General features: G+C 52.8%; 10 protein-coding genes across 10 annotated transcripts; 7 read left to right on the top strand and 3 right to left on the bottom strand.

Moving 5' to 3' along the window:
* Positions 1–161: 161 nt before the first annotated feature.
* BO70DRAFT_355235 (uncharacterized protein) lies at positions 162–2,556 on the top strand (the record flags this gene model as incomplete). The annotated part of the gene is made up of 2 exons (XM_025541897.1): positions 162–2,459; positions 2,518–2,556. The coding sequence occupies 2 exons, from the start codon at positions 162–164 to the stop codon at positions 2,554–2,556; spliced, it is 2,337 nt and encodes a 778-aa protein (XP_025396517.1).
* A 446-nt stretch (positions 2,557–3,002) lies between these two features.
* Positions 3,003–3,832, bottom strand: BO70DRAFT_118530 (uncharacterized protein). Its single transcript, XM_025537933.1, has one exon. It carries the CDS (start codon positions 3,615–3,617, stop codon positions 3,204–3,206), a length of 414 nt encoding a protein of 137 aa, XP_025396516.1. The 5' UTR covers positions 3,618–3,832; the 3' UTR covers positions 3,003–3,203.
* A 598-nt stretch (positions 3,833–4,430) lies between these two features.
* BO70DRAFT_297789 (uncharacterized protein) lies at positions 4,431–8,142 on the top strand (the record flags this gene model as incomplete). Its single annotated transcript, XM_025539582.1, has 4 exons — positions 4,431–4,816; positions 4,877–5,452; positions 5,715–5,866; positions 5,993–8,142. The coding sequence occupies 4 exons, from the start codon at positions 4,431–4,433 to the stop codon at positions 8,140–8,142; spliced, it is 3,264 nt and encodes a 1,087-aa protein (XP_025396515.1).
* Positions 8,143–8,316: 174 nt separating this feature from the next.
* BO70DRAFT_364955 (uncharacterized protein) lies at positions 8,317–9,996 on the bottom strand. Its single transcript, XM_025543941.1, has 2 exons — positions 9,483–9,996; positions 8,317–9,396 (listed from the first exon to the last, which is right to left on the bottom strand). The coding sequence occupies exons 1-2, from the start codon at positions 9,674–9,676 to the stop codon at positions 8,439–8,441; spliced, it is 1,152 nt and encodes a 383-aa protein (XP_025396514.1). The 5' UTR covers positions 9,677–9,996; the 3' UTR covers positions 8,317–8,438.
* A 156-nt stretch (positions 9,997–10,152) lies between these two features.
* On the top strand, positions 10,153–13,101 carry BO70DRAFT_320800 (phosphatidylinositol-3-phosphatase YMR1). The gene is made up of 3 exons (XM_025540494.1): positions 10,153–10,391; positions 10,485–11,015; positions 11,075–13,101. The coding sequence occupies exons 1-3, from the start codon at positions 10,368–10,370 to the stop codon at positions 12,821–12,823; spliced, it is 2,304 nt and encodes a 767-aa protein (XP_025396513.1). The 5' UTR covers positions 10,153–10,367; the 3' UTR covers positions 12,824–13,101.
* Positions 13,102–13,545: 444 nt separating this feature from the next.
* Positions 13,546–14,839, top strand: BO70DRAFT_297759 (40S ribosomal protein uS3; the record flags this gene model as incomplete). Its single annotated transcript, XM_025539581.1, has 3 exons — positions 13,546–13,699; positions 13,971–14,284; positions 14,504–14,839. The coding sequence occupies 3 exons, from the start codon at positions 13,546–13,548 to the stop codon at positions 14,837–14,839; spliced, it is 804 nt and encodes a 267-aa protein (XP_025396512.1).
* Positions 14,840–15,560: 721 nt separating this feature from the next.
* Positions 15,561–18,128, bottom strand: BO70DRAFT_389462 (phenylalanine--tRNA ligase subunit beta). Its single transcript, XM_025546080.1, has 9 exons — positions 17,938–18,128; positions 17,841–17,881; positions 17,761–17,780; positions 17,629–17,705; positions 17,444–17,573; positions 17,120–17,386; positions 16,823–17,064; positions 15,963–16,771; positions 15,561–15,892 (listed from the first exon to the last, which is right to left on the bottom strand). Exons 1-9 carry the CDS (start codon positions 17,988–17,990, stop codon positions 15,729–15,731), a joined length of 1,803 nt encoding a protein of 600 aa, XP_025396511.1. The 5' UTR covers positions 17,991–18,128; the 3' UTR covers positions 15,561–15,728.
* Positions 18,129–18,504: 376 nt separating this feature from the next.
* On the top strand, positions 18,505–21,529 carry BO70DRAFT_364950 (protein phosphatase 2A structural subunit TPD3). Its single transcript, XM_025543940.1, has 10 exons — positions 18,505–18,646; positions 18,808–19,058; positions 19,125–19,230; positions 19,296–19,447; positions 19,506–19,997; positions 20,057–20,171; positions 20,222–20,366; positions 20,423–20,523; positions 20,576–20,913; positions 20,965–21,529. The coding sequence occupies exons 2-10, from the start codon at positions 18,996–18,998 to the stop codon at positions 21,301–21,303; spliced, it is 1,851 nt and encodes a 616-aa protein (XP_025396510.1). The 5' UTR covers positions 18,505–18,646; positions 18,808–18,995; the 3' UTR covers positions 21,304–21,529.
* A 208-nt stretch (positions 21,530–21,737) lies between these two features.
* On the top strand, positions 21,738–23,240 carry BO70DRAFT_320786 (putative metalloreductase Fre8). Its single transcript, XM_025540492.1, has 2 exons — positions 21,738–22,195; positions 22,428–23,240. The coding sequence occupies exons 1-2, from the start codon at positions 21,871–21,873 to the stop codon at positions 22,976–22,978; spliced, it is 876 nt and encodes a 291-aa protein (XP_025396509.1). The 5' UTR covers positions 21,738–21,870; the 3' UTR covers positions 22,979–23,240.
* A 327-nt stretch (positions 23,241–23,567) lies between these two features.
* Positions 23,568–25,900, top strand: BO70DRAFT_320783 (putative capsule-associated protein CAP1). The gene is made up of 2 exons (XM_025540491.1): positions 23,568–25,532; positions 25,592–25,900. The coding sequence occupies exons 1-2, from the start codon at positions 23,737–23,739 to the stop codon at positions 25,641–25,643; spliced, it is 1,848 nt and encodes a 615-aa protein (XP_025396508.1). The 5' UTR covers positions 23,568–23,736; the 3' UTR covers positions 25,644–25,900.
* The last annotated feature ends 81 nt before the right edge of the window (positions 25,901–25,981 follow it).

Below are 25,981 nucleotides of genomic sequence, written 5' to 3'. Positions count from 1 at the left end.
GAACTGCCCTCGGCCTTGCCTCGATAATTGGGCCAGTGTGTAGAGCACGGGTAGTTCCCGTGCACTTGCAGAATAAAGGAGCTCTGAAATCCGCACCGATCTGGAACCAACCCTTCCGTCGTCGATTGCTGGCCATTCACTGTGACGAGCATATCCTCAACATGCGCTTCTCGTCCGCACTTCTCTCCACCCTTTTGCTTTCCGGCACCTCGCTGGCAACACCAGCTGGAGTCTCGTCAGCAGGTGTTCTGGCACAGGGGAGTGCAGCGCCGGAGGATCATGCTATAGTACGGACAGCGGCAGCAGAACCATCTGCAGCTGCAGCGACACCAGCAACAGCACAGGCGGCCGGAACCGAGCAGCAGCCGAACGCTAAAGTCGGTACCAACCAGCAAGGCGCCGGCGCCTATGCACAGCAACCTTCTGCAGCCGTCGGCAACCAGCAAGCATCCGGAAACCAGCAGCCATCGGTGAATGGAGCTGAGCAGCAGCCGACTATCACTGCAGTGCAGCATCCGGGCCTGGTCGCAGAAACTCCTTCAAGCCAGACCACTACTTCACAGTCCGAAGATCTCATAGGAGGATTGGTGAACGGCCTTCTCGGAGGTGGTAACAACCAGGCAGCCAGCAGCGCTACCGCGACACATGCACCAGCAGAGTCTTTTACCACGAGCTCCGCTGCTTCTGCGACCAGTTCATCCGGAAACCTGTTCACCGACATTGGCGATGGCATTGATGGCCTTCTTGGCATCTTGTCGCCGACATTCCTCAAGAACGTGGAGTCTTTCTTCAACCACGTTGCGATATTGTTGGATGACACGACAACCACCCAGGCGAAGGGTCTGATCGACACCGCTTACAAGCTGCTGAACAAGCAGATGATCAGCGAGTTGGACAGCCTTCTGGGCAATGCAAACAGCCTGCTCACCCCAAGCTTTGTGAACGAGACAACGCAGCTGATCAACTCGATCGGTCCCCTCGTCACCCCGCAGCTGTTCCGGAAGGTCTCCGTCTTGCTTGATAATGGCAACAACCTTTTGACTGCCAACTTCGTCAAGGAGGTCAATGGCCTCATCACCAATGCAAATGACCTGTTGACCGCCGACTTCGTCAAGGAAACAACGGAGCTGATTAGCGCGGTTTCCCCAGTGCTGACACCTGAGATTCTTGCGCTGGTCGCGGGCTTGCTGAATAACGCCAATGACCTCCTGACCACAGAGTTCGTCAAGGACACGAAGTCATTGATCCTTGCTGTATCCCCAATCTTGACGCCAGACTTGCTCAAGGAGGTCGGCACGCTTGTGAACAATGCCAATGGTCTCCTGACTACAAGCTTCGTCAAGGATGCGACATCATTGATCGAGACGGTCGGCCCCTCTCTGACTCCCGAATTGTTCAAGGAAATCAACTCGGTCTTGAGCAATGCCAATGGTCTCTTGACGCCTACCTTTGTCAACGAAACTCAGTCTCTAATCGATACCATCTCGCCTTCCCTTACCCCTGCGCTGTTCAAGGAGATCAGCTCGGTCTTGGGCAATGCGAATAGCTTGTTGACTTCCAAATTCGTGAAGGAGACCCAGAGCTTGATCGACGCAGTTTCGCCAGTGCTGACTCCTGACATTCTTGCGCTGGTCGCGGGCTTGCTGAACAACGCCAATGACCTCCTTACGCCCACATTCGTGAACGAGACCCAAGGCCTGATTGGCGCCGTTTCTCCGGTCCTCACACCTGGTGTCCTTGGCCTCGTGGCTGGCTTGTTGAATAACGCCAACGACCTCCTTACGCCGACATTCGTGAACGAAACCCAAGGATTGATTGGCGCCGTGGCTCCGATTTTGACCCCGGCTCTTCTCAAGGAAGTCAACGATCTCCTGTCCAACGCCAACTCTTTGTTGACCACAGGATTTGTTGGCGAAGCCCAGACATTGGTTGGTCATGCGAACGACCTTCTCACGACCAATTTCGTCAAGGAGACCCAGAGCTTGATCGACGCAGTTTCGCCGGTGCTGACGCCTGACATTCTTGCGCTGGTCGCGGGCTTGCTGAACAACGCCAATGACCTACTGACACCGAAGTTCGTCAACGAGACCCAAGCCTTGATTGGTGATATCGGACCAATCCTCACCCCTGACATGCTCGGCGAGGTTGGCGGGCTTCTCAGCAACGCGAACAAGCTTCTGACGACCAAGTTTGTTGACGAGACCCAGAGCTTGATTGATAATGTGTCACCTGCCATCACTCCTGCTCTCCTCAGCCAGGTCAACTACCTCCTAGGCAATGCAACGAACTTGTTGACAACTAGCTTCGTCAACGAAACAAAGGGCCTGATTGATGAAGTGTCACCCATTCTTACTCCTGAAATGCTTGGAGAGGTTGGCAGCCTGCTTGGCAATGCCAACAATTTGTTGACCACGAAGTTTATTAACGAAACGCAAGTCCTCATCGAGGACGCTTCCGAGGTGAGTACCCTTCATTACAGAGTCGGGATAAGTCCAGAAAGATACTGACTGTGCATAGCTGCTTCCCGCTGTAGTCAAGGTTTTGGGTTCGCTGTGAGGGCGTTGAGCCGCAAAATAATCAGGGCATATATTGAAGGACAACCATTTTATTTAATCATATGACTAATTATGCGCTTCGATGTTGATGTTTTCCATGTTCGCGACGCTTGAAGTCGTCGATTGTCTGGTACAGAGGGTGTTTTAATAATAGCTCGTCCATAGCTCGAAATCTGATAACGCCCGTGTTGAGTGGTGAAACTAGCTTGATCCGTAATTGTTTTGACGATTTTGAAGTGGTGTACATATACTGCAGTTGATTATGTCTGAAAGTCTCGCAGAGAGCAATGAGACCAAACTGTCCAGATCTCTTGGGTTGAACAGAACACTGAGACAGAATCAGAGAGATAGAAACCCGGTTCTGGGTGGTATCGTTATAATGCCCCGGATAATAATTACCTCAGGGGCTTGATCCTTCAGTGCCGTTCGCCGCGTCTTGGTTTCAGCACAGCGGATGAAGACTGGTAGGCAAAAGCCGGAGTTTGCAGTCCATGCAGGTGTGGTCCGTTTATTGGGGTCGCACAACGTTCTGCATCATCACATTTTTCTCCAGCAAGAGGCCGGAAAGTAAATCTTCTGCAAAGTGTTCCTGACCGAAAATCTCCGTGTAGTTCGTTTAAAGTTGTATTCTCTGATGCGAGTGGTGCTTTAAGATCCGATACCGGAAGCCTTGACCTCCTGATACTTCGATAAAACTTTCATTTCGGTGTTCCGTTCCTTGATTTTCTTGTCCATAGCTTTTTGGACCTCTTCGCGTTTCTTCTCCGCGTCCTCCAGCTTTTGCTTTACTTCTTTTGCAACCTGCTCTTGCTCTTTCAATGCCGCTTCTGGCGACGAGAATTCCTGGCGTAGTTGGTCGATCTGGGCGCGTACATCATCCTCGCCAATAGGAACACAGGTAACCGGATGATACTTATGCGGTGGTAGCTCCCCCGGAACACGGATCTCGGAGAGCAGGTCGTGGATTGGTTTCGTGCGGAGGAGGGAGTCCAGCGGGACGGGCAAGGCTGTGGGGGAAGGTATCGGTTCGGAAGGCGGGGAGAGGGGGAGTTGATGATCCATGTTGGTGTAGAACTGATGAAGGGGAAACCTCCAGATGGATTTCGAGCGATCAGGAGCTTCTTAGTGTTTGTTGCGCAAGGTGTTGAATGACATTCCTGAGAATTTGCCTGTCGCGATTACTGCCATCGCGGCGGTTCACCGCCCTAGACAGTCACATGATCAGACAATATCCCCCACTGCTCGGTATTGCCGGAAGATATCTTCCGGCACCACGAGGCCATGGAAATTGAGCTCATAGGATTTGTATCATGGAGGAAAATGACTGTCACCTCTTTATACGAGAGCAGCGACGTAGGTGAGCTTTACCTTGCCCACCGTTGGTTGAGTCTCTCTAGGCGGTCACTTTCTGCCATCAGGGGTAACTCGCCGCCTTCCGACCAGATGTGGGGAGTCGAAGAGGGTCTCGACCAGCAGCGCTACTAAGACAATGTCATGTTATCAAATCGGCTGGAATTGATGAAAGACAAGTGACCTGAGACCGTCCTTGTTGGATCCCAGCTTGCCAGCTATGCAGGCCTTTGGTACGTCCCCCACAACGCTTTGCGCCTTATCGAACTCACTTCCCCGAATGATGACCTCATGTCTGTATCTCTTGGCCCTCGCACTAACAACGCACCGCATTAGTCCCCAAGAACCGCAGAGTAAGTTGATCGCATTTGGTTCACGGAAGTATTAAAGATGCGAATATCAGATATAGCCTAGGTTCGAGTTGGTGTTACGGGTAAGGCCCCATTTTCCCCGGTTCCAACCGGAAATAGTACTTGCTGACGTCTTCGGCTCTTCTAGATCATCGACCTCAACAATGTCCCACTTATGAGCGGCACGGCGTTCGTCAAATGGCGCTTACCATCCTCGAGTGCTCCCGAACATCATGGTCATACGGATAAGGCGGTCATTGTAGACCACCGCGCATATTGGAACTACGACAAGATCCTGCAGGTCAGGCTCACTATTGACCGAAACCAGTCCCTTCACGAATGCGAGCTCTACTTCGAGATCATACAGGAATTTGCATCGGGGGGAAATAACGAGAAGAATCTCCTGGGAAGGATCAGACTCAACCTGTCCGAATATGTGGACAAGAGCGATGATGATGAGGGCATTGTACGGAGGTACTTAATGCAGGATAGCAAGATCAACAGCACGCTCAAGGTCGGGATCGCGATACGCCAAGTCGAAGGGGACCGGAATTTTATTACGTATGTTTTGTTATAGGAGGATGCGGTTCCCCGCAAGAACTTGTTGCTGACAACATCCAGGCCGCCTCTGAAGTCAGCTATGGTATTCGGAGGTATCGCAGGCGTTGTATCCTCTGAACAAAGCGAGCATGACGAACTGGGCCGCCTACCGACCATCAACAGCCAGAACCGAGAAACCACCGACATGCAAGACATGTATCGTCGCACTTTGGCCGCCTCTTGGAATTCTCGGGCTGACGATTTACCGGCGGATAAATTGATCGAAGAACTGTTTTCGGGGGGCATTAGCTGGGCCGACAACCATGATGCCCGCGCAGAGAAGTCCGTCGAACATCAATCTGAACGGTTGTCTGCCAGTGGAAGCTTAGGCGTAAAGCAAGCTATGTTGGAGAGTCGGTTATCGCCCCCTAGCTTTGAGAGACGGCCAAGGAGCTCCTCAAGCAATCACTTCCGAAATGATGGTAAGGGGGCTGAGTTCGCGCCAGCGATTAACCATGCACGAAAGGCCGGAAGCATTGAGCAGCAACTCTATGATAATCCGAAAGGGAAAGTCTGGAAGAATCGTAGTACTGAATTCGAGTTGTCCGAGTTCGATGTGCGGGAGGACTTGCGGAGCTGGGAGGTCATGGATAAGGAGTGACCCAACCTAGTCATTGTGTGTTAGATAGTTTCATTAAAATACCCCTGATGACTGCTGGTTACATATCTATATGAGTACGGAGTACACGACATGAACCGAGGCCGATCCGCGGTTTGGATGCCGCATCCAGACTAGTCCATTTGAAGACTAGCGCGGATCGCAGATTGCATCAATTCGGGCTTCGACTTGCCTTCGCCGGACTTTTTCGACCAGCGCACCTTGCCTTTTGTTCCATATGCTGTCTCGGTCCTCAAAGAGAGCGTCACGGCTCCTGAGCTGCCGACTTTTTCCGGAATGCAGAGGGAGTCCCCTCTCCCCATCATTGCGCCGGCGCAATGTCTCCGCCCGATTCGAAAGTTCCGCGAGTAACGCCACTGGAAATGATGCTACCGCAAACGATGCTACCACAAGTGATACCACAAATGATACTACAAGTGATGCTACCAGAAGCGAGACCACCACAAATGATCTTAACACGCATGACACCATCCCTTCTGATACCACTGCAGGCGATGTGAAAGCGAATGATGAACGAGGTCCTCGAACTCCCCGTCGCAGTACATTCATCCCGAAAGGAGGTCTAAAAGTACCCCTGTCCGTGGGCTCGCTAGGAGGCGCCGCTGAGGTCGTACTGGTCAGGGAACGATGGGTCAGAAAGGAAAGGAAGGGTCGCACATCCCCGAAAGTGGAAGAAAGAACAAACGAACCCGAAGAGGTGACAAAATCTGACAACGGCTCCCTTCCTTACTTCTTGGAGGAGCTACGCAAAGACGATGAATATCTCGATAACAATGTCCTACAAAATCGAATCGAGAGTTTTCGTTCCGACTTTCAACCACTTGACAAGCTGACCCCCACTGAGTGGACGACCCTTCGAGAGACACTCGGATCGTCATTCACCCTTCGGCAGCTGACGGACTATATAACAAAGGTGGGGAAGTATAACCGGGTGCGGATTGGCTTGGATTTCGATCACAACACAGATAAGATGGGAGAATGGACACCTGGGACTTCGGAGTTTCTTGAAACCGAACTTGGTTCCCGAGGCAGTGTTGCCGAACGAGTGGCGGCAGCGCAGGCTCTCAAGGGGAAATATCTTCTTGCTGAGAAGATTCTTCGCGATTGCTGGCAGCTCGGAATTATTGATGAAGTTGGTCAGCGTGATATCCATCTGCCTGCCCATTCTTTATCGCTGCTCCTCAGCTCCAAGCATTTTTCTTTCGAAGAGTTAGCCGGTCTGTACGAAGCGAAAATCGATGTCACCCACTTCCTTGGCCTTGTGAGAATCACCGGAAAGCAGGAAGTGTGTGATTCGATCAGCGAGATTGTACACGATTCCCTTGCTAGGATTCGACAGGAAGATATCAGTCTTCCGCCGGATAATTCTGTGACGAACGCCAACGCTATCTTTACGCCGAATTTCCTATCATGGATTACAAAAACATATGCGGTGGCATTTGAAAACACTACACAGCCTCCCGATAAGATCTTCTACCTTGTTGAAAACAAACAGGATGCCGACAATGCCCGCCGGGTCTTGAACCTCGCCTATCACAGCGCAAATGCCCGTCTCGCACCTTTCAGCACCTATGTATCGCCCGCGGAGCCATTCTGGGTCCACGATTTTGACCCGGAGGACAACCTCACATGGTTCGACAAACAAAAGAAATGGTTCCGATGGGGCTTGCCGGCAACCCATGCCACCGAGAGCAATACATCAGAGACCCCCTTCTTCGACAAACATCCAACTCGCCTATCGAACGAGCTTCTCAAGCTACTCCGACGGCAACGAACCCCCTCTCGAGCAGGCCAACCCCCCAACACCGGTATCCAAGAATCCATCACCGCCGCCGTGGGCAGTTGCCTTTTCCTGCGCAAGCCAAACTCCGAAGAGAGCACAGCCAGTGCTTCTAAACTGGGCCAAATGGCCCTTCCACGGACCTTCTCCACCGACATCCCTCGTGCCGCACCTTTCCTCCGCGGGCTACAGCCCCAGCCTATAGACGAGTACCAAAAAGCCCACCGTATCCGTCTCATCCCATCCGCCTTCAACGCCCACGTCTTCCCGCAACTGGAGCTAGAAGTCACCGCCAAGACAACCCACCGCGCCAAAGACGACCACGAGCCCGAATTCGTCATGCGCAGCGCCAAGGCCATCCTCCTCGAGAGCAACCTGGACTTCCTCCTCCCCGAGAACGGGCTCGACCTCCGCTTCACCCGCAAGCTCACCCGCGAGATTCTCAAAACCCCCCACGATGGCTCTGGCTCGGACCCCTCCCCCCTGGAATCCCTCGAAGAATGCCTCCGTGATCTCTTCACGAGATGCACCTCCGCGGAAAGCGATCTGCCTCTTCCCCCCTCCATCCAACTCTCCCTTCCCCGCCAGTTCCTCCCCTCCGATGCCCCCGATTCTGCCGAATACACTTTCCTCCCCGTGAGCGATATCAGGAGTACCCGTGTTTACCGGTACGAGTTCCTCGACCACCAACTCAACTATACTTTCCATGAGAGTGGGCCGTTCAACGCCGCCGAAAATACGAATATGTTTCTGAATATGAACATGCCGGCGGCGGCGGCCGGTGAGTCTACTCTGGCCGCTCAGGATCACGCTATCCAGGAGAGTTTCCATACTTTCTACAATACCGCGTGCGCTTTGGCGTTTGAGTTGGATAGGGCTCGGCTGTAATTTACCTAGGTAGAGGTCTGTGTGGCTGTGGTGGTTTCGTTTCTCTTCCATTATATAATAGAATTTTCTTAACGATGTATGTAGTATGTATATTATAGAAGGGTAACTGGGAAAAGCTACCGTCTTTATTTGGCGTTTGAAGGTGGTTGCATTAACAACTCTCCATTTAGTATATAGAAAAAAGCAAAAATGCATTATGGATTATGAATTATTACTACTGGCATGTGGAGAGCGGTTCGTTCGTAAGTACATGTAGGTCCACCATCGCTGATCTGCGCAAGCATCAACCGGGTGATTCATATCTCCATGAGTTTGTAAAAATCGCCTATCCCCCGCCGAAGTCCATCCTCCCATGCTGTTGGATCCTCGTCGAGTTGTTCCGGAACTAGGTCTTTTTTGCGCCGTTGGATCCAGGGTTCCAGGGAGTCGATTTTATCTGCACCGGGTCGATCAGGCAGGATGCCTAGGATGGCAGCGCTGAAGAATTGTAGCGCATCGCTATATCCTAGTTCCCAGCCATGGCTGAAGCTTCCGCGTTGATGTGTGCTCCAAGAGTCACTCGTCTGAGACGATGCCTTCTCTCGGAATTGGGATTGCTTGGCTTTGGCCTTTTGAGCCTTCACCTGGACTTCTGTCTGAGGTATTGCTAGAGACTTGGGCATCGCAGCGGTGCCATTCAGTACGCTTCTCTTGAGTTGATCCAGGCTGTCCGTGCAACCCTTGAAGGCCTGCTGTTTGGTTTGTTCTTGACCGTCGTTGATATATATAGGCAGGGAACGGTCAATGGCACTTGTGATCATGAAAATCTCCTGATACCACTGACACAAGTCGGCAGTGTAGTCGTCCGAAGATATTAGAAGCCCGACCACCCCCTTCAGCGTATGAAAAGTGACCTCCTGGGCCAAGAAAGCGACACAATCTCTAGCTATAGCTCGGGTTTCCGCGTTGGCAGCAAGGTTTGTGCCACCAGCGCTAGTATGAAAGTCAATGAGAACACCAACACCGTAAGCGCGGCACTTCTCGATGAAATGTTTCACAATATTCCAGCAACTGGCATATACCTGGGACGGAAGCCCTTCATAGGCTGTTTCCAGACAGAACAAGGGTCCCAGGGAGTAGAAACTTAGGGGTAAGCGAATGGTGTTGCATCGTGCGACATCTTTGAGCCAAGCGAGGTTGTCGTCGGTCAAAACAGGGAGCCAGGGGGCTTCCCACTCCATTCTAGTTTGCTCGAGACCATGAGACGCGATCGACCTGCTCATTTCGAGCCATCATTCAGTTTCCATCAGGGAAAGCAAGACGCGGACAGAGGGGGTAGTTGAATCGCTTGTTTTACCAACTTTTTAAGAGCCTGCAATTCGTCGGGGCTGTCAGAATCCTCGCCAAGCGTGCCGCTGCTGCTGCTGCTGCTGCTGCTGCTGCTCCTCGACCACGGGCCATGCAGAAACACCGATCCCAGACTTATTCCATATTGACATCGGAAGCGGAAGATATCCTGGTCTGTGGCAGGAAGGGGGCAGTATAGTTCGGACATATTAAGGTGCAAAGATCAGAGGAATGTGTTGGTGGGAGTTGGCGTGGATGATGGATACAAAGACAAGAGCTGGAGTTTAAAGGCTAAAGTGCGGTTCAGCTCCAATGCGCAGTGACACTTAAAACCGGATAATAATACAGAAAACATCTGATGCGCCAGCCGTCTTGCTGCATACACCGGATCAGATGAGCTTCCTAGAGGAGCGGAAAGTCGGGGTCACCCAGGTCCAAGTGAGTGGGCAGTATTGTGCAATCACATTGACATGAGATTTGTACCCCGAGAGGAGTGAATTTCGCACTGGTGGTTCAAATAGATGGCAGTGAAAGGGAAGAAGAAGAGTTCAGTGAAGCGGTTAAGTGGCCGGCATTGACGTAGTTGCCCGGTTCAGGCCACTAGCGAGGGGCTCCGCATTTGGCCGGGCGTCCGTGCAGCTGCTGAAAATGTCGCCTGTCATCCATCCTCCTTCCCCAAGTCTCCGCCTCCCCACCTCGCCCCCCCTCCCTTTGTCGGACTCTTTTAGCTTGTCTAGATTGTATTTTTATTTGCATTTTCATTTGAATCGTTCCTTGTCCGTGAATCTATCCATTCCAGGCGCCAGCGGCCTCCGACCGTGCTGAATCCTTGCCAGCCCCTCCGGCTCAATCAATGCGCCCAGTCATGAAGCTTGTGCGGATACAGTAACAGGCAAGGCATGGAGAGAACACGCGTCGCTAAGGTGCGTCTTGTCTAGTCTAATAATGGCCCGGGCCCAAGGCCAACAACAGTAAAGCCTTTGAGCGTCAGACTAACAGTCTCCTGTCAATCCCAGGTTGAAGATGTGACCTTGGCGCGCCGAGGCGAACAGGTTACCGGCACCCTCCACCTCACCCCTCACCATATTATCTTCTCTCACGTCCCTTCCTCCTCCTCCCCTCCCTCCGACTCGACCCAGTCTCAGCCCCAGTCTCAGATCCAATCCCAGGGCCAGGCCCAGCCCCCTGCTGTCCGGCCCAAGGAGGTCTGGATCACATATCCCATAATCTCCTTCTGTAGCTGCCGCCCCACCCCTGCCGCGTCCCGCCAGCCGTCTTCGATTCGCATCCGGTGTCGCGATTTTACCTTTGTTTGCCTTTATTTCACAAGCGAGAGCAAGGCTCGTGATGTGTACGAAACGATAAAATGCTGGACATGTAAAGTTGGTCGGATTGATAAGCTTTACGCTTTCACATATCGGCCTCCCCCTCCGGAGCAGAAGTTCAATGGCTGGGACCTCTATAACCCAGAGAAGGAATGGGCTAGACAAGGGGTGGACCGGGCCAGTTCAGGCTGGCGTATATCTCGTATGAACTCAGACTATGGGGTAAATCTCCACCAGATTGAACACTTGCCTCTGTCCATTGACTCTGACTGGATCTCTAGTTCTCCGATACATACCCGGCCCTCCTACCCATCCCCGCGGCGATCTCGGACAATACACTCAACCATGCAGGAAAATACCGGTCCAGGGCGAGAGTGCCTGCCCTGACCTATCTCCATCCCGTAAACAACTGTTCAATCACAAGGAGCTCGCAGCCACTGGTGGGCGTGCGTCAGAATCGAAGCATTCAGGACGAAACATTGCTGGCCGCCATATTTTCGACTTCCCGGTCAGAGAGACCTCTCGCAAGCTTTACCCCGCCAAGCTTCAACTCGGGATCCTCGAATTCGACCCAGAGGGAACCCCCCCGAAGTCAAATGCTGGCCGATCTGACGATGGCTGACGACTTGGAAGATGAGATGCTGTCATCCTTCCGCGGGGACTCTGAAGAGAGACCTCATGTCTACGGCGCTCAACAGCACAACCTCATTGTTGATGCTCGTCCTACCGTGAATGCCTTTGCTATGCAGGCTATCGGTCTTGGCTCGGAAAACATGGACAACTACAAGTTCGCTACGAAAGCTTACCTGGGAATTGACAACATCCACGTAATGAGAGACTCGTTGAACCGGGTAGTCGATGCCTTGAAAGACTCCGATGTCACCCCACTGGGTCCAAATAAGGATCAGCTTGCACGGAGCGGGTGGCTCAAGCATATCTCGGGCATTTTGGACGGTTCTGGCCTGATCGCTCGGCAGGTTGGGCTTCAGCATTCGCACGTTTTGATCCACTGTTCGGATGGCTGGGACCGTACAAGTCAGTTGAGCGCCCTGAGTCAGATCTGCCTCGATCCATATTATCGAACGATGGAGGGGTTCATGGTTCTGGTAGAAAAGGATTGGCTCTCTTTCGGGCATATGTTCCGGCACAGATCGGGCCATCTAAATAGTGAAAAGTGGTTTCAGATCGAGAATGAGCGGATTGGGGGAGATTCTAACCGTGAAGGTGGCGGCGCAGGACGTGCCATTGAAAATGCAATCCTTAGCGCCAAAGGTTTCTTCAACAGAGATAACACCAGTCGCGACTCCCTTGGGGAGTCCGATGGAGAGATGCAGAGCTACGACTCGGAGAATCTGAAGAAGCCTGCCCCCGCACCCCGGACAGCTGCGGCCGAAAAAGAAGTGACGAAGGTCAAAGAGACAAGTCCAGTCTTCCACCAGTTCCTTGATGCGACATACCAGCTACTGTACCAGCATCCGACACGGTTCGAGTTTAATGAGCGTTTCCTACGTCGGCTCTTATACCATCTTTACTCGTGCCAATTTGGCACCTTCCTCTACAACAATGAAAAGGAACGGGTGGAGTCCAACGCAAAGGGCCGGACTCGCAGCGTGTGGGATTACTTTCTAGCGCGACGGGAGCAGTTCCTCAACCCCCAGTACGACCCCCAGATCGACGATCACAAGCGTGGAAAGGAACGCCTGATTTTTCCGCAAGTTAGTCAGGTGAGATGGTGGAGCGAGGCATTCGGTCGCACCGATACCGAAATGAATGGTGAAAGCCTGCCGCAGTCTGAGTCAAGCCCACCGATCGGCCGTGATGCATCGAGCACGAGCACTGAGCGGTCGCCGGTGCTGACCGGCATTGAAACGGCCCACCATTCTCTTGGTGCTGGGACATCAGGCAAGGACGCTTACCATGCTGCGCCGACTGGAATGGCAGCGGTGACTGCGGGGATATCCAATCTGGCTTTCCCCAAAAGCAAGGAGGACAGCCAAAGCATGAGCCGGATGGAGGTCGAGATGCAATGACCCATCCCAACAAAAAGAGTTGATGTCGCATCAGAAGCGATGTATCTAGGTAGTTTCCGTGGAGGATGGCCCAGCCAGGGTTAGAGGGGTCATAAATATCCTGATTATGTTACGCGTGTATGCCTTGCCTGTTGTTCTGTTGTTTGATGACGCTGCATTGTCTCGGTTTTGGGAGTAGAGACAGAGAGCACTCGCTATGATTGCATGAATGCAAGAATCGGTCCAGCATTGTAGTACTTCATAGTACTAGGTACAGATGCTGCGTTAAGTGGAGAGACAGCTCGGACCCACTCTGTTTTAATTATTGAGTAGTAAAGTAATCGTAGGTGAGTAAGGGCACCCAGGAAGGGCCTTACTTATGTATGAACCCTGGGGTTATGGAGCACAAGGTCTGGACTCTGGACTCGGGAGCATGGCGTAATGGAAATGGAAGAGTAGACACGCGGTAGAGGTTCCATGCCTGAAAGCTCAGGCGGAGCGCATAGCCGCTAGGGGGGCTCTTGGCGGGGCCCAGATGGGGAAGGTGCCCGGGCAGCAGCAAGCGAGGTTGAGCCCTAGCCCAGACGGGCCAAAATAAGCCCTAATCCCAAAAACCCCCCACTAACGCCGGACGCTCAAAACTGACTTTGACCGCCGCCGACCATCTCGCCCTCGAAACGACATCCCCCAACCAACCGTTCTCGGCCGTTTCTTCGCCAGTTCAGAAAACCAGAAACGCAATCATGGCCGCTGTCCAGGGAGCTATTTCTAAGCGTCGCAAGTTCGTCGCCGACGGTGTCTTCTATGCCGAGCTGAACGAGTTCTTCCAGCGCGAGCTGGCTGAGGAGGGATACTCCGGTGTCGAAGTCCGTGTCACTCCCACCGTCACCGACATCAGTACGTCGCCCGATCCATTTTTGCATTTGATACCCTAGTTTCCAGTTGTGATGTGGAAAAGTCGAAAATGGGAGGGGAAACAAGAAGCGAATGAAGGAGGAGGAATGATGGAGAATACACGGAACCCACACGACAGAATGAAAGAATGGATGGATGGATGGGGATAGACTGGATATCAACAATATCAACTGGAAAAGACAATGGGGAAACACATACAATTGCAAGGGAAACCGACGGAATGCTAACGGATGCTCTTTTTTTTTCTTTGCAGTCATCCGTGCCACCCACACCCAGGAGGTTCTCGGTGAGCAGGGTCGCCGCATCCGCGAGCTCACCTCCCTCATCCAGAAGCGCTTCAAGTTCCCCGAGAACTCCGTTTCCCTGTACGCCGCCAAGGTCCAGAACCGCGGTCTCTCCGCCGTCGCTCAGTGCGAGTCCCTCCGCTACAAGCTCCTCAACGGTCTGGCCGTCCGTCGTGCCTGCTATGGTGTCCTCCGCTTCATCATGGAGTCCGGCGCCAAGGGTTGTGAGGTTGTCGTTTCCGGAAAGCTCCGTGCTGCCCGTGCCAAGTCCATGAAGTTCACTGTACGTTGCTCGGAATCCATCTCTCCCTTGTTTTGTTTCAGAACGGTCGGATCGGTCCCGAAGCAGTGGTGGAAATTTAATACAACAATACAACACGCGATCGACGATTTGCACGACTGGCGAAGGGACCGACCGTCCGATCATTCGAAACCCCCCATATCACAAACATACAGGGGATGAATGCCGGGGACATATAACTAACTACATTTCGCTATATAGGACGGATTCATGATCCACTCCGGTCAGCCCGCCAAGGAGTTCATCGACAGCGCCACCCGCCACGTTCTCCTCCGCCAGGGTGTCCTCGGTATCAAGGTCAAGATCATGCGCGGTTCCGACCCCGAGGGCAAGGCCGGTCCCCAGAAGACTCTCCCCGACTCCGTCACCATCATCGAGCCCAAGGAGGAGCAGCCCGTTCTCCAGCCCATGAGCCAGGACTACGGTGCCAAGGCCCTTGCCGCTCAGCAGGCCGCTGAGCAGCAGCGTCTTGCCGAGCAGGCCGCCGCCGGGGAGACCCAGGAGGGTGCCCCCGCCGAGACCTTCGCCCAGGAGTAAAAAAAAAGAATTTAGTTTCCGTTTTTTTTTTCTCTCTCAATCTTCTAGGCCATGCTCTTTATTCTCCAACCTTGTTCCTCCTGTCCAATCCTACCTAAACCTTATTATCTCTCTACCTGACGCAAAAATAAACAACTACATGATTACCTTCCAATGATTGTTTCCTTGTCTGTCTGTCTGTCTGTCTCCGCTTCCTGGTGGAATATTCCAGGTAGGACAGACGCAGCGCAGCAGCAGCAGCATCAACAAAAAAGATGATAATGAGTGATGTCAGAAGTTCTCTTTTCTTATCTATTATCTAGTTTGATTACGTCATGCAGATGGGACTGGGCATATGTGTATGGATTAAGAAGCGTATGGACAAGAAAGAAAGAGAGAAAAAAGAAGTTTTGGTCTAGCAGAGGAAAGAAGAAAGAAAGGAACAAAAAAACACACAACCTAAGGGGTTATGGTTCATGCATGACAAGTCCCGGTCTTTGGCGTTTATCCGTATATCCTATGCGTACGTAGAGTTTGGATTTGATATTGTCAAATTTCTACGTAGTATCCACCTACCTACCTACCTACCTACCTACCTACCTATTTATCTATTTACCTACCTGCAATGGCGATACATAGTGCCTCCACCTACTATGTACGTATGTATTCAATCCCATCCAAGTGACATCCACACCGTTTAGAATTGTAGAAAAGGAGAGGTTCATTCTAAAAACTGAGACTTGCTTTTTTGCTATATATTCATTTTAAAATAATCAGGGTTCTTATCAATCATGATTTGTGAGTGAGCTCTTCTTTCTTTCTTTCTAAAAATGTTGACATTTCTATCATCTACGCATGCTCTTTCTTGTGTTGAATCCTCAGCCGTCATTCATAACCAACCTATTCTCGCTTATAGGAAGGCTTCGATGTTGAGCTCCAGGGTGCTGACGGGGTACTTCAACTCGTAGTTCTCCAGGACGGTCGGATGCAGGATACCGAAGGCACCGATGACGTGGTCCTTGCCGGCTATGCGGACGTGAACGGAGGCGGAGTGGCCGGGGAAGTAAGTAGGTTCTGGAAGGGGAGAAAGTATTAGTCAACGAAACAAGGTCGTTGGTGGTTTGAGTGAGTGAGTGAAACTTACCATCGAGCTCTTCGATCCAGTACTGGGAGTCGTTCATGGCCGGGTTCTCGAGACCCTCCTCACCGGTGATGAAGGCGCTCTTGAGCATGGCCATGACGCGGTCCAGAAGGCCGTGCACGACCTCGAATCCACTGGTCTTGCCGTACCAGGCAGCGGCGAAGTGGCGCTCGTTACGGCTCTTGCGCTCCAGGGACAGGTCCTTGAAGGCAACGTCGCTGACCTCGAAGATCTTCATGGGGACGGTGTGGTGCTTGTTCTCGCGGATAGTCTTGAGCAGACCGGGCAGCAGACTCGTGCGGACGACCTGGAACTCCTGGGTCTTGGGGTTGGCCAGCTTGACGGCGGTATTTCCGTCGTCCTTGCGGTTGAGCCAGCCGAAGTTCTCGTCGTGAGAGCACAGGATCAGGGGCAGCACCTCAGACCAGCCGGCCATGGCGGCCTCAATGCGCACGATATCGGTGAGCTTGTTGATGGGGAGAGGCTGGGCGATGGTACCCGACTTGCTGGGGAAAGACCGGGGGAGGGAGTTGAAGCCGTAGGCAATTGCGACGTCCTCCATGATGTCGGCCTGATGAAGCACGTCGGCTCTGGTCGGGGGAACGAATACATCGATCAGATCGGGAGACGTGGCAGAGGGCTTCGCGTCGTAGGCCATCTTCTTCAGGAAGGTGCAGATCTCTGCGGGTGAAAGCTCCAAGCCGCAGCATTCGTTGATGTACGAGACCTCGGCCTGTGTTGTGCGGGGAGAGATGTCGGGCACGATTCTGGTCTCGTTGTTGTGCTCGGAGACAATCTTGATCGGCTCAATACTATTCGACTAGTAAGCATTGCATCCAAAAGAGAACAAAAGAGCGGCTCACGTGAAGGGCTCAGAGGTGTATTGCGAGAACATGGAGACCATGATGCGGTTCACGATCTCGAGCTTCGTCTTGTCAAGCGCCGTGATCTCAATGAAGACGTTCTTGGTGTTCACGCTGATCTTCGAGTGGTCGCCGTTGATGATGGGAGGGAGGGAGCAGACGGTCCTCTTCGAGTCGTAGATAACCGGGTAGACGGGGGAATCGCGGATAATGTGGAGGTACTTGCCCAGGTGCTTGTCTTTCTGTTGCGGATATTAGCACCTGACTGGTTCACAATAGTGTGTTCATGAGTCATACCTCGTAGAAGGCCATCATCTCCTCACCATCCATCTCTTTCGTCTGGTTGAGAGGGGCGAACTTGATATCTTTCGGGGGAAGGGCTTCATATGTGAAAGGGCCCTGGATGGTGTCCAAGTCGTGGGTTCCGATAGACACCAGGGTTCTTTGCCGGGCGAGGTTCTGGTGGAGCTTGTCTTGCAGGGCGATGAACGACTCGTAACGCGCTTGATCGAACTTGATGTTGCGGAGGATGGCACCGGAGACGAGGGGACGGATCTTCATGGTCTAGTCCAAACCATTAGCCTTCGCGGGGTCGATCTGAGCGGCCCAGTCACCACTTACATCCTCCTTGACAATGATCGTTTGCAGCTCGCCATTCGCAGGCTCCACCAATTTGTAGTTGGGAATAGGCTGGCGGCCCAGGAAGATGTTGAGCATCAGGGCAATTCCCTCGAAGCACAGCAGATCATAACTGTAAACTCTCAATACATGCGCTCGCATCCATCAGTTATATGTCGGGTGCATACCGGTTGGCGGGGATCTCAATCTTGAGCTGCGGGGGCTCCTGCTTTCCGTTCACGATCGGTCTGTCGGAGTTTGACGTCTGAATCAATTTAGCAATCCGGCTTGTATATGGCGGTGGGGGAGGTGGGCTGTACGTCTTCATCGAGTTCAATTCCTATGTAGAGTGGTCAGCGCATTTGCCCCGCCAAAAACCGATCCAGGGTATCCGACATACCGAATTCGAAACACAACTCATCGAACTCCTCGGTGGTGTAGCTGGAGACATCGATTTAGTATAGGCGAACAGGATAACCAAGAGACCCGAGGCTTACTCTCGACCGAGCGCCTGGAAGAGCGCGGCCTTGTCAACGGAGATAGTAGGCATGGTGGTGGGAGGCGGGGGTTTGGTGGTAGAGACAGGGTCACAGAATGGTCAAGGTCAGAGAAATCAACAGACTTCCCTCGCGCCAGGAATCGTCTGCGTAGAGCGCACGACGACTTCGGTCGTAATTGCTGGGAGGGGGGAGGGGGAGGGGGAGATGAGGGGAGGAGGATGACCGTTGCGCTGACTTCTTCGATGTCCTGTAGTAAGCAACAGTCATAAAGTCCGACTTTTGCTCCCCGTTGGGGCTTGACCCTCTTTGCAGCAGGCGGCGGGCGGCGGGTTCAGCCACGGAGAGCGCACCGCCACAGCCATCACCCCTCCTTCAGTCTTTCACTCGGGTCCTTACCTCACCGACGTCGCCCGCTAAGTACAGAACACAGTACGGGACGGTACACCGCCGGCTTGCGCTCTCGTCACCAGCCACAGCGGTGCTTCCAAGTCGAAAGTCACCTCCAGCAGCCCATCCCGTCACCTTCGCAATCTCCCTCCCAGAGCCGCCCTCCTCCACCCCCCTCCCCGATCACCTTAATATCCCCCTCCCCCCGCTTGCAATCCCTTCTTTCGATCCCCCTTCGCTATCGATCTGGGGCTTGAGATCCCTCCGATTATCTGAGGTTGCGCTTTAATTCCTGTTTGGCCCCGGTCCAATTGTCGAGGTATGATGCACTCTCGCCGCTGCTGTTGTTGCTCAAGTGTCCTGCGGCGGCCCAAACCCCACGAAACCTCGCTCCGGGGTTCTCTCTGACCTCTCTATCCCTTCCTCTCCCACCACGCACGCCTCCCCCCCGCTAACCCGAACTATTCCGGATTCGAATAGGTCCTCAGCTTCCTCTTTCATTCGAACGATATCTCCTTGCGCCACCCCTCCCTTCTCCAGGAAATATTCGTCGTGTTCGCGTGCGAGCGGGTCGGATCGTAGCCTGAGTGAGGACTTGGACCGGCCATATCCTTGCCTCTCGACTTGTTCCTTCATTCTCAACCTTACAATCACACATTACTTTCGCCATGGAGGGTCAAGGTGAAAACGATGAGCTTTACCCTATCGCCGTCCTTATTGATGAGCTGAAGGTATGGTCGCCCTCGTGGTCCCGCTGGCCTGTGAGCGCTGCTGATCCTGGTTCTTCGGTTCCTTAGCATGACGATGTCCTCCTCCGCCTCAATGCCATCCACCGTCTTTCCACCATCGCCTTGGCTCTAGGGCCCGAGAGAACCCGAGAGGAACTGATCCCTTTCCTTGATGGTTAGTACCGACGAACCAAGAGGGGCGGTTTTGTTCAAAGCATATGTCTAACCCCTATGCTACAGATTCCGTTGAGGATGAGGACGAGGTCCTGACTGCACTGAGCGAGGAGCTGGGAAACTTCATAGAATATGTCGGTGGTCCGGAGTATGGGCATGTCCTCCTCTCTCCGCTTGAGAACCTGGCCGCTATCGAAGAGCCCTTGGTCAGAGAGAAGGTAGGACCCCGCGATCGATCTCTTTCGCCGTCCGGGCATCGTGGTAACCATATAACAGGCCGTGGAGTCTCTCAACAAGATCGGTGGGGAGCTGTCCGAAAAGCAGATCGAAGAATACTTCATTCCGATGGTTCTACGCCTCTCGAAGGCCGACTGGTTCACCTCGAAGGTCTCCGCGACCGGTCTTTACTGTGTGCCTTACAGGAAGGCTTCTCAGCCGTTACAGCAGACCCTCCGGCAATATTATGGAGGACTCGTGCATGACGATACACCGATGGTGAGGAGACAGTCGGGAAACAACTTGGCGAAGTTCATCAAAGAATTGAATACTCCGATCGTTATTGACGAAATGATACCCCTGTTCCAACACCTTGCCACCGACGAGCAGGACAGCGTGCGTCTGCTTACTGTGGACGTTCTCATCTCGATCGCGGAGGAGATCCCTAAGGAGCAACAGCCTAGCCATGGTGTCCTCTTGACCTCCCTGCGGAACTTGTTCGAGGATAAGAGCTGGAGGGTCCGGTATATGGTTGCTGACAGATACGAGAAGGTATTTCTGCGCTTGCGGTCATTATTCAGTCCCACGTTTGGTTCTAACTTCGCTGGTAGATCGCCAAAGCTGTACACGAAGAGGTTGTGACCCGTGACATGGTCCCCTCATTTGTCAAGCTTCTGAAAGACACTGAAGCTGAAGTCCGGACTGCCATTGCTGGCCAGATCCCTGGTAAGGATTTTATACCCTTGATGCAATGTTATCGACTAATCATGAGCTAGGCTTCTGCAGTTTGATTGACCGGGACACATTGCTTAATGAGATCATGACCAGTGTGGAGGACCTGGTTTCGGATCCGTCGCAACATGTGCGCGCATCTCTGGGCACTCAGATCAGCGGCCTTGCGCCCCTTCTCGGAAAGGATGAGTGAGTACCATTGCGTATACGCCTCAGCTGGTTCCACTACTGACGATTCTGCCCAGGACTATTGCACACCTTCTCCCCATGTTCTTGCAAATGCTCAAGGACGAGTTCCCGGATGTTCGCCTGCATATCATTTCTAAGCTGGAATTGGTGAACAAAGGTAAACAGCGCAAAGTTGTGCCTGATTAGTGGACATAGGCTAACCCTCATAGTCATCGGCATTGATCTCCTTTCCCAATCGCTTCTCCCGGCTATCGTCCAGCTGGCTGAAGACAAGCAATGGCGGGTTCGCCTCGCGATCATCGAATATATCCCCCTCCTTGCAAGCCAACTGGGTGTCCAGTTCTTCGATGAGCAACTCAGCGATCTCTGCATGGGATGGCTCGGTGATACCGTTTTCTCCATCAGAGAAGCTGCTACCCTGAACCTAAGGAAGCTGACCGAAGTCTTTGGCGTCGACTGGGCCAAGGGCTCCATCATCCCCAAGGTGATGGCCATGGGCCAACATCCCAACTACTTGTACAGAATGACAACGTGCTTTGCCATTTCCGTATGTGGACTAGTCTGCCCGTCCAAAAGATTTATCCGCTAATTTGTCTAGACCCTCGCCCCTGTTGTCTCGATGGACATCATTGAGAACTCAATCCTGCCCATCTTGGATAGACTTATCTCCGACGAAATCCCCAACATCCGGTTCAACGTTGCCAAGTCTTATGCCGTGCTGATCGACACCCTGCGTCGCCTCCCCGCGGAGGGCACCCTGACAGAGCTGGAGAAGGCGGGTAAAACCGCCACCCCGTCGCCGCGGGGCCAAGAGCTCATCCAGCAGAGAGTGATCCCCAGCCTGGAGAAGCTGCAAGAAGATGAGGATGTCGACGTCCGGTACTTCGCAACGACTGCCGCAGGCGGCCACGAGGAAGTCATGCAGACTTCACCGTAGGCTACTTCCCCGACCCGGCGTAGGCCAGCACCTGCACGTCATCGCGAGACACCTTCGGTGTGAGTGGGAATAATAACACGGCACTCGCACGAATTTGGGTGGATTTCCAGTTTTGTCGAACTTAGAAATAGTCAGAGCGTCTGACTGGTACGAAATGCTCATGGCGTTCTACATGTAGAGTCTTTTGGTCCACGATCCATAATCCTGCGAAAAAATCAGATCATGCTTCTTGCATTTGTAATTGTCGTTCCTGCAGCCCCGTAGACTCTAGCGAACACTATAAGGGCCTCGGTTCTCGGTATTATGCGACGACTTGTCAGCGCCAGGCCATTGCATCATGTGATCCAGCTGTGTCCTGCTCCTGTGCGCTATTTCCGTAAAGCCGCCGGTCGGTGTAAGCCAGGCAGGCATCTTTATTAGTCGCCAACGCCCACGTGTGTTTGCCTACTCCGTAGTTTGGGACAGGCTCTGCTCTCTGCTTTCCTTTCGTCGGGGGTCTTGTCTGAGATCTTTCAGTTCTACCTCCTTCTTGCCATTCACGATCCTTCCCCCGCAGGTGTCGGCGCGATGTCGCTCTCATGGCCATGGCATTTTATGACCGTCTCTGATGCGGAAAAACAACAGCGTCGCGAGCTTCTGGACCTACGCGGATTCTACGCTCAATGCTCCATCGTGGTCGCCCTTGTTCTGGTCCGGCTGTATAAGGCGTCCTCCAGTGCAGCTCCTGGAACAGAAAAGCCAGCTGAAAGACGATCCAAACGCAAGCCTGTGGAAAAGTCGTGGTTGGACTCGCCGCCCGTGGCCGGTTGGTTCGAGACACGCAGGCAGTACATCATCTGTCTGCTCTGGCTTGGATGGCTTCTAGGCCTCTCTGTCTGGAATAGTGGTGAAGGTACGTGAATGTTTATTTTTTTTTGGTTACAATGTTGCTATGTATACCCCGGGTATGGAGTATAGCCGAGGTCTCGAATTTGGGCCTTCATTACTATTACCTGGGCTCTCATTTGCCAGACACCGCTGGCTGTCCGTTTGAGCTTCCACCACAGCTACCTGTTACTAGCACTGCTTCACTCAAGGTTAATCACCGCGGAGACTCTTACTAAATGTTTATCATCTTGAAACAGATTACCTCCATTTCACCAAAGCTCTAGGCCATGTCGCCCTGTCTCAGCTCCCCCTGCAGGTGCTCATGTCACCTGCCTTGTACCTGAGTCCGAAACCAGGATCCCCATCCATCGTATCGGTATTGACAACGGTTCCACAACCGGTCATCAACTCCTACCATCGCCTCTTCGGTCGATTGGTCATCTCGCCCTTGCTCGTCGCCCATGCTTTCTTGTACTCGTCATTCTTCCTGCAGTCCAGTCACCCCGATTATAGCTCTCTCTATGCGAAGCGCATCCGGGACCCCGATGTCCAGTGGGGAGTGGCGGCTGCGGCTATGGCGACTGCGGTTGTGCTCTTTGCTCGTCCGGCGGTGATGCCTCGCTGGGTCCGCTGGGTGAAGCCGACTTCTGCTAAGGCTAGACAGCAGGTGTTCTACATTGTGCATGTCTTGATCGTGGGAGTGTTGGAGCTTGCGGCCTATTCTCACGTCTCCGTGGCACGGGTTTATATCATCGAGTCTTTTGTGAGCTCTGCGCTCAACTTCAGTTGTTGTTGGTTGTTTCAGTAGACGGCTTTGGGTCGACTATGCGTGCCTGGTGGAGAGTGTCGTTTGTTGGGGGTTTGGTGGTCTGGGGAAATGCTCAAATTGGCAGCATTAGAGATTGGGGACTTTACGCAAATATCTATGCTTAATGGGGTGCATGTAAGGAGGGGAATGGGCCTCGATAATAATTACTGGGCTCTTCAAAGGTGAAAGCTATATATATCTCTGGGGTGAGACAACGCCTGGACATCTTTCAAGTTTTTATACCAATGGCATGGCGATCTAGGCCCTTACTAGAACCAAGCTTACAATAAGCTATGCGGATAGTTCCTCATTCCGAGTATGTAGTACGACCTCCGACACCCTCAGGAGGGATCCAATTGATGTCGACGAAACGCCCTCTGGCATTTCAGGCACTGGCAACAACCGGTAACTACGCGCGTGGACGGGCCAATCAGAGATCCGGGCGGGCCTAGTGCGCGGGATTGCCTGAGGGACCGACCCAGTTCCAGGCCTCGACTTCGTCCCCCAAGCTGGGCGCATAAGAATCTCGTCAGAGTGTCGACAGCAGCTGATGAAACTCTGTTGTCATCGAACTTTTTTTTTTTCCCACATCGTTCTTGCGATTTTCCATGCTCGTTTCCCGTCTTTGGGGTTAATAGATTTACGCTTCTTTAGGAGTCTTACTACGGAGTACTACGATCTTATCCACTAGTTCCCGCTGTGTTTACATATAACAACAACAGTCTCTCTTCTCATGTATAGCAATATTTGATGGCAGGATGCGAACCCAAAGATTTGTCGTCTGGCTGGCGACATTTGTTCTGATCTCCTTGCTCCTCATTCTTTTCAAAAGCTCAAATAACCCCTCTACTCTGACCTTTTCTCCTGTGTCTGATCCTCTTCCCTCACCTATTTTCCAGAGGCCTGATATACCGCCCGATGCACAACTCATTGAGCAGTCGACCCATCGGAAAGTTGCTCAGCCCGATGACGTCCAGCTTAATAGGATAGATATTGAACATCCGATTGCATCTCTTGTTAAAGACGCCAAGCAGCAGCATGATCAGGTCCTTTTACGCCAATCGAAGGCTCTGACCCAGGCCGTCACTGAGTATCGCAACCGCTACAACATGCACCCCCCACCGCATTTCGACAAATGGTTCCAGTTCGCGAAGTCCAGAGGCGTCCGGTTGATCGATGAGTATGATAGCATATATCATTCTCTGCTGCCATTCTGGGCTCTAGAACCAAAGACGATTCGCGAACGGGCCCGCGAGACCCTTGGCTTTGACAATTCCATGATCGGGGTGCTGATTCGGAATGGCACGGTGTCGCTGGCAGAGGGAGGTGCCTATGAGCAGTATTGGCAGCGCAGTGCCACCGTGAAGATGATCAAGAGCTTTTCCGAGCATCTTCCGGATATGGACCTGGTCTTCAATGCCCTCGACGAACCCCGAGTCATTGTACCGAGTGAGGACCTGCAGAGGTTGGTTGCCGTCGCCAAAGATCGAGTCATTCCAAAGACTTTTGCGAATGCTTCGCCCAGAAATGCCTGGTCTGGTAGACCGGCCGATTTGAACAAAGGCGACCGTATCGACGAAGTGCGCACCACTCGCTTCAACCGATTCAATCCTCAATCCACGTGGAGTTACTCCCGGTCCTCCTGCCCGGTGGATAGCCCCGTTCGGTCTCTTGACGAGCAAGCAGCGGACAATGTCGACTCCTATGCTCGCGGTGAGCTAGGATTCGTCTACAACACCACTGCCTTCTCCGACATCTGCAACTCTCCCTCTCTCCGGTACACATACGGGTTCTTTGACCGACCCAACACTTTCGAGGTGGTGCATGATTTGTTCCCGGTCTTCTCACAAAGCAAGATCTCCAGCTACCAAGACATCCTCTACCCGAGTCCTTGGTACTGGGACAACCAGGTGCCTTACGAGGAAGAAAAGGATCTCGAGTGGGACGCAAAGATCGACAAGATGTACTGGCGAGGTTCCACCACCGGAGGATATTCCAGAGCTGGCGGTTGGCGGCGGCAGCACCGGCAGATATTCCTCCGCAATGTCAATGCTCTAAACACCGCCAAGGTGCTGTCCAAATCGGACAATAACCAATGGAAGCCGCGGGGCGTCGGTCGGAACGCCTTTGCCGACCTTTTTGACGTGCGATTTACGTACATTGGCCAATGTGACGAGGAGGATTGCGCCGCGCAGAGAGAGTACTTCGACGTGGCGGAGCCTGCCGACCAGCAAGACGCTTGGGCCTACAAGCATCTGCTGGATATCGATGGCAATGCCTTCAGCGGTCGGTTCTATGCCTTCTTGCATAGCAAAAGCCTAATCTACAAGATCTCCATCTTCCGTGAATGGCACGACGAGTGGCTCAAACCCTGGGCCCACTACATCCCTCTGAGCCTGACCGGGGATGACTATCTGGAGGCCATGCGATACTTCGTGTCCGAAGACGAAGGCAAGGCGACAGCACCGAGACTCGCCCAGCAAGGTCGCGAGTGGGCGCAGAAAGCCCTCCGCAACGAAGACATGGAGGTTTGGTTCTTCAGGTTGCTTTTGGAGTAAGTCAATTCTTGCTGCTGCATCTGATTCTGCATTTTTCTGACATTCAGCTTGACAGATACGGACGGCTGGTGGATGATAACCGGGAGAACCTGGGGTTTGCGATCTAGCGTGTATTTTTTGCTTTTCTAATTATTTTCTTTGACTCCTCTGATGTTTAATGATCTCATGAGATATCTATATGGAGTATGGGCGTCTTTTCTATGATGGGATGACGGGGTCTCTCTCTGGCTTGGGCTTTGGGATGGGGAGGGTCATGATTCATTGCTGTACGGAGTACTGTACTATCTATCTACCTGATCGTATCGAAGTTTTGTCTCAGATAGAGATGAGGATGAGACTTAAAGGGGGTGGGGGGAAAAAAGGCCCAAAACGAGCCGTTAGACGAAGCAATCTAAAGCGGCTTGTGATTTTGTGCAGTGCATTCCTTCACATGCGGCGGGTCCAA

Source organism: Aspergillus heteromorphus, assembly GCF_003184545.1.
Source record: "Aspergillus heteromorphus CBS 117.55 chromosome Unknown BO70scaffold_26, whole genome shotgun sequence".
In the NCBI taxonomy this organism is placed as follows: domain Eukaryota; kingdom Fungi; phylum Ascomycota; class Eurotiomycetes; order Eurotiales; family Aspergillaceae; genus Aspergillus; species Aspergillus heteromorphus.
Note: the sequence above shows the minus strand (reverse complement) of the source record. Positions and strands in the feature narration are given on the sequence as shown.